General features: G+C 40.7%; 1 protein-coding gene across 1 annotated transcript; it reads right to left on the bottom strand.

The window, feature by feature from the left end:
- Window positions 1-4,546: 4,546 nt before the first annotated feature.
- Window positions 4,547-5,977, bottom strand: LOC147632886 (7-deoxyloganetin glucosyltransferase-like). The gene is made up of 2 exons (XM_086807052.1): window positions 5,486-5,977; window positions 4,547-5,409 (listed from the first exon to the last, which is right to left on the bottom strand). Exons 1-2 carry the CDS (start codon window positions 5,961-5,963, stop codon window positions 4,547-4,549), a joined length of 1,341 nt encoding a protein of 446 aa, XP_086663178.1. The 5' UTR covers window positions 5,964-5,977.
- Between the last annotated feature and the right edge of the window lie 965 nt (window positions 5,978-6,942).

The raw sequence follows: 6,942 nt of genomic DNA, 5'->3' as shown, positions 1-6,942 counted from the left end.
TTTCCAACTGTAAAGACACCACAACAAGATGATTCAAGTAGGCGGCTGGAGAGTGCTGATCAGTGCCAAATATATACTTTCAAGCTATTTTGAGATAGGACAGCCAGACCTTGTAAGAAAAAATAATTTTCATTTAGCTTCAAAATAATTGATATTGGTACAAAGTGTTCGAAATCATCATATGCCATTGCAGATGAGAGAAGATAGCTTCAGCTCGAACTATGTATATAGTTTCAGAGCTGATACAATTTGGAAGTTTTTGAAGTATGCCTCCCCTAAACCTATTGTACCAACTACTGTCGAGTTGGGTGGGATGAGAGCTCTAAAGTCCGAGAAGGTGTCATACACCTTGATGACACAGATGATGCTGATGTGGTGCCACAGGAACAAGGACCTAGTGCTGATGAGGAGAAGCCACACGAACAAGGACCTGCTGCCTGCTGATGTTATTGAGGTGGAGAAGATGGAGCAGCAGCAAACAGATGCTCCAGGGGCAGTAGAGGAGACAATGGAGCAGCACCAAGAGATTGTACACGACAGGATGGAGCAGCAAAAAACTGATTCTCTAAAAAAAGATGATACGGTGAGCTTGGACCATGTAGAGCAGCCTCTGGATTAGGCTGTAGATAAATAGAAAATGGTTGTCAAGAATATGTTCTACATATACAATTAAACACTTTTGTACAAAATTTTACTTTATTGAATATAATACCTTTGTTTATGGAAACTGTGTTATCTCAATTTTTAAATTTTCAATGTCTTTGCATTTTATTGAACTCTCTCTTCTTTTGAGCACCTGCAAAAAAGCAATATGAAACAATAGGGTAAAGTAAACTAATAGCAGTGCTTAATGAGACTAGGATAAGTCAAATGGTGTACCTTCTTATTGTTGTAGATAAATAAAAAGTCCTTTGAAATAGAACCTTCTGTCTCAAACAGAATGTCATTGCGCAATTGAGCTAGGGAGCAACATTGTCTTACTGAGATATTGACTACCACATCACCATTCTCAACAACATCAATATCAAGAAGTTTATTTTCTGCACCAAAAGAATCTTCATCTTGATCCATTGGGACTAGTTTTGTGCCTAGCATTCGACTGCGCTTATAATAAAAAGAAAAAATAAAATTTTGTGATGCAACCATGTACTTCAGTTGCATAGAAGGTTGGACAACCTCACAAAACACTGAACTACATGTCTTCTTATCCCAACCTTTATCCAAAAATTGTGGCATGCATGCAAGACTTGTTGCTTTAACTGTGAACATTGTTTTTGAAACCTTCACTGGAAAGGTATTAAACAAGTCTACAAAAACTGTGAGAGGCATGCATAAAGAAATTTTTATTATCCTTGTGGCAATATTGGGCCTCAGAGCTTTCTGTACTTCTTTGAAAAGCTTGGCCCTATATGCCTCTGTAACACTAAAATGTGGGAGAGGCCAATCCACTGAATTCCATGCCGGAAGGTCTTGTTTTCTTAACACACCATGTGTGTTAGCATTGTCCAGTAAAATGATCAGTAAAAAATATACTCGATTGAGCTAGCTCTGTTGCACATCGACCTTGGTATTGTTGTTCTCCTATCGATCCATGCAAAACATCTATAAATCCCAGAATACAATCAATGTTTTGCCATGTCTCATACGATGAAGTGTATAAATCTAAAATAAAATAACACAAGAATGTCAATAAGCAAAGAAAGAAAGCTTCATCTTAAAAATCCATACACCTCATAAAGAACAAAACCACAATAGAAAAATATACAATTAGGCCTGTGTTGCGGAAGATCATTTGGATAGTCTCGCAAGACAAGTTCTTTATGCATGTACACATGCTGAATCAAAACTTCTTTCACCGATATCTTCCCTCTGGTGATTTTAAAATCTCGTACTCTTCCCTTTCATGACACCAAGAAAATATTTTTCTGATCAGCTACTTGAGAAGAGAAGGAAGTATGCTAAAAGAAAGCTTGAACTGATGTCAGTAGTACTCTTTAGAAAAACTGCTACAAATTATTAGTTGGATCATCAATTGGAGTCTCCAATTGGACGATTGGAGGATTTGATCAGATGATTAGAGAAGAAGAAGTGTTGATTGGAGAAGAATGATTAAATGATTGTAGAGAAGAAGAATGGAAAAGTACAATTGCCAATTGAAAAACACTGATCAAATGATTAGAGATGACTGATCAAAAAAGTATAATCTCCAATTAGAAAAGTTAAATCAGACGATTGGAAAAGTATAATTGGGTGATTGGATTGGCCAATTGAAGAAGCTGCGAGCGAATGGAGATTGGAGAAGTTGGCGCAATTGGAGAATGTAATGATTGGATAAGGTGGCAATTGGATGTAACGATTGGAGAAACTGGAGATTAGTGAACTAGTGTAATTAGACGATTGGATGCAACGATTGGAGAAACTAGCAATTAGTGAACCAATGCAATCAAATAATGAGAAAAACCTACGATTGCTCCACCAATCAATGCAATTGGAAAAAAACCAAAAAAAAAATGTAAAATTACATAATTATAAAAACCATAATTGATTGCACTGTTTGCAATTAGAGATTTAGATAATTGAAGAATCAATAAATCATTAACGATTGCTCAAGAAAATGGAGAAGAAGACAATTATTGAAATTGGTGATTTCTCATTTGAGCAATTAGAAAGGTGTGTGTGTCGGATAACCTACCACATGGCAGCACTGCATGAAGTGGTGGTTTTTGATGGAGTAAACAAACAAATTTGATGATGGACTGGAAATCATTAGCTGCTGTCAATTTAATTGATGGAATGTAACAATGGAATTGAATTGAGCCACCTATAGATAGGCTGATACCTACACCACAACTGATAGAATTAGACTACATGAATTCTTGGTGAGATTGTAGCCTTGTAGATGTAGCCCTTTAAAATCTTGCCTCTCTCTAGGATGCACTGATCTTCTTCCTTTGCCAAGAAAACTTTAATAGAAAATCTATTGAACAAAGTAATCAACTATGAAAGCTTCAAATAGATGGAACATTATTTTGTAATATAATGGAAGCTATGGAAAGCTTGTAAAACTTCAACAAAACTCTAAAGTTTAAATGCTAGAAAACCAAGAAATGGAGAGCTTGGCCATGATAACACTATTAGCCTTAATGAAAGTAAAGCTGCAAACACTTAATGTTCATAGACTAAAAAAGAGAACACAAGGGAGAGAGAAAGTGTAGAAGGCTAGTTCACTAGCAGCAGCAAGACCTCAAGGTACAATGAAGTATAAAATGAATAGCAACCCTAAACTGAGGATGAGATTGCGTATATACTAGCTAACCCTAAGATGTCTGTTTACACCTAGATGACCATGGGGAAAATCTCAGTGAGAAAAAAGTGCCCATGGCATAAGTGCATATTCTTATCGTGTAGTGCTACCAAATATCTAACAGTTTAAGCTTGTAGATTAACCATTTCCATTGTAAGGGTTTCCATGGAGTATTGAGAGTAGAGGAAGGGTTTAAACAAGAGGGATTGAGACTTCTTTTGCCTTTCCTAGTAAGACTTCCACGATCTAAGGTAAGTGGTTTTTCGCTATCCTATAATTTCTTGTATAAGGGCAAGGAAGGTTCTTTGACACAAACAATCCTATGATTTCTTGCATGAGGGCAAGGAAGGTTCTTTGACATGAGCCCGAGCACCGTATGGTCAACACCCTCTAGGATCCTTCGCAGATCACCTAGCGCTTCACTCATAGGCCGCTTCCTTAGTCCCTCATCCACCGTACCGGAAGCTCACCATTTAAATCAAACTGAGGCTGGTCAAGACCTCGGTCGTCTCATGGAGTAATTAGAATATTTCTTTTAGATGCAAAAATGGTGGGAATTACTCTTTTGAAATAACATAAAAACAAACTTTCTTTTCCACAAAATTCTGGAAAATTTTGCCATAACCTTCTTTGTATGGCTGACCATTTCTCATTTTTATCATTCTTTATTTAACTTAAATTAACCCAAATTAGATTTATAGAACTCTAATCTACATAATTTTCTAAATTCAAGAGAGTAAACAATAAGAAGAGTTTAATTAATCCCTTAGTTAATCTTTCTAGGATTAAGAAAGGTTGAAATGTAAAGAAGAGAAGGGGGTGGCCTTTTTATCAAAGGTATAGCATTTGAATTTTATCCAAACATTTACAAAACATAAAAATCAAGAAAACCATAGATTTTTCATCAAACAAGTAAGAAAATTTACTTACATAGAGCTTGTAAGCTCTCCTTTGGCTTGAGAGATTGAGGGTTCTACTCTTGTTTGAAGCAAGAGTGGCCACCAATTCACTTTGGAGAGGATTAGGCCAAAAACAATTGAATTATTAAAAAATTCAATGTAGATGGCTCAAGACAGGAGTAGAGTAACAGTGTTTAAAACACCATTAAGCTTTTACAAAGGGGGAGGCTTCTATTTATAGGAAAAAGTGAGCCTCTAACCAAGCAAACTGATTCTAGAATTTTCCAGATCAGTTTGGTCAATTTTTGACCATTTTTGGATCAGTTAAGCTTACTTTTTGGATCTAGTTTTGAAATAGGAGAGAGGAGAGATGAAATATCTCATTAGGAGATCGTCCAAGAGACTTCCTGGCTGCATTGCGGAGCTCCAACGCCCTGTGCTTCAGAGACTTGCCCTCTCCTTTTCCTTCTACTTCTGAGATCACTAGTCGAGTCAGCCTCTCCACGGCGCCGCGCTCCACACGGTCGTCGAGCTGCACGCCAACTCCCCACTCCTGCACGATGAACCAGCAGTTGATGGGCTGGTCCAGGAAAAGCGGCCAACACAGCATTGGCACTCCCGCGCTCACTCCCTCCAAAGCCGAGTTCCAGCCGCAGTGCGTCATGAAAGCACCCACTGCGCGATGGCGCAACACCTGCTGCTGCGGCGCCCACTCCACCACCAGGCCCTGCCCACCCGCCTTCGACAATTCCTTTGCCAATGTCGACCGAATAGCCCACAGGAAAGGCTGCCCGCTCGCCCTCAACCCCTCCGCAATCTCTCGAATCTGCTCCTCCGCCAGCACTACCAGGCTGCCAAAGCATACATACAGCACAGAGGAGGAAGCGCGCCCATCTAGCCACGACAACACTTCCCCCCCGCCATCACTATCATCACAGTCGCTCAACATAGACTCCGCTAGACATGGGCCCACTGGCAGCACGGGAATGGACAAGCGGGCCCTGGCGCCATCGATTGCGTCCTTCTCCAGCTCATAGAAGGTGTTGAGCAGCACTCCCGCCGCCTCACCGATCCTATCGTACATCGCAACCCGAAGATGGAAGAAGAACTCGCTGACCTCTGGCCTTGGGAAGGGGAGAGCTTTTGCAGGCATGGCAGTGATCCCCGGGATGAAGTCGACCAGCATGGTGGCATCTCTGGGAGAGCCTGAATGGCAAAAGAAGTGATCGATCATCCAGGTGCAAAACTTTGGAAAAAAGCGTGACATGAACCAATCTCTCACCTTTCCCAATAAATCCATTGTCAAGAAGTCGTCGCGCATGCAGAGAAATGGCGAAGACCGCTGCAGAGTCAGTGACGAACAAGAAGAGAGGGAGGCTCAAGTGATTGGCTACATCCTGGACCCAAGGAAAGTTGGGGTCGGAGACGATGCAGGAGACGGGGGAGGAAGCGTGGAGCTTCTCCAGAAACAGCTGAAGAGTCGGCCCCATTTGTTGAATAGTGATGAGGAAGGTCTGGTAGTTTGCGGTGCGGTCGAAGAAGAGCGGCAAGCCATCGGGGATGCCTACAAGCTGGATGTTGCAGGGAGGCGCAGGGGCCTTCTGCTGCTGCAGCAATCTCTCGAGATTGGCTTCCGTGTGGACGAGAGTTACGCGGGTTTCTGCATCGAGAGAAGCGAGAGCGTGAGAGAAGCTGGACAGAGGATTTATGTGGCCGTGTAGTGGGAATGGAAACACCACAACATGACAGGCAGCTGCCATGGATCCTCTCTGCACCACGGAAGGAAAGCGCACCGCAGCTTAAAACCCGCAGGTGGTCAATGGAGTTGTTGGGTGGCATTGAAATATTGAGCGCCTTCTACGTTCGTGAGCTACTTTTTTTGGGGTTGGGGGGGGGGGGAGGATTTATATTAAGGAAATAATAAAATGGAACATTACATAAAACTTTACATAAAGCTTTTTATCCTAAGAAGCTTAACTTTTAGTAGAATAAAATAAACAAAAAATAGGATTTACTTTTTATCAATATTCTCTGCAAGCCTAGTTAATTAACAGATGTATTCTACAAGTTCGTCATCTTGAGAGTGTTGGTCAGCAATGACTTCTTTCTCTTTATAGATCAAGTAGGAGACGGAATCCTCTATTCGGATACATGGGATTGGTTTGCTTCCATCATATCAGCAATTCTTTGACTCTCAAGGGACAAGATAGTGGCCGTGCATGTTTTCTTCTTTAGATCCAAAAAACCTTTCATCTAAAAAAATACAAAAGGTTTTTAGCTGAGAAAAGAAAGGCATTCTTGTTTTTCCACACTATCGAGAGGATTTCTGCCCTAATGATATTCCATAGTTTAGTAAAACAATCATATCAAAGCTAATGTGGATGAGCATAGGTATAACGAGAAGCTTTAAGAAGGAGATTATGTACTCTTAAAGCTACCAAAGAGCCTCCACAATGCTCTGAAGGGTTTCACTAATCCTAAGTATGCTCATAGGTACTATGGTCCGTACCTAGTGCTCAAAAGGGTTGGTGATTTGGCCTACAAGCTTGACCTTCCTTCGTCTACTAGAATCCATAATGTATTCCGAATCCCCATGGGGTTTGGAGTATCGATACACCAAAGATGGCAATGGGTGCTCAAGAAGGTACAACAAAAGGTTCAATAGATGGAAAGGTTATCAACAAAATTTAGCTTGCAGACTGGTGGTCTTGAAGCACATTCTTATCTCCTCCACTATTT

Source organism: Cibotium barometz, chromosome 13 (genome assembly GCF_041138505.1).
Source record: "Cibotium barometz isolate CiBa-2024 chromosome 13, ASM4113850v1, whole genome shotgun sequence".
NCBI lineage: Eukaryota > Viridiplantae > Streptophyta > Polypodiopsida > Cyatheales > Cibotiaceae > Cibotium > Cibotium barometz.
Note: the sequence above shows the minus strand (reverse complement) of the source record. Positions and strands in the feature narration are given on the sequence as shown.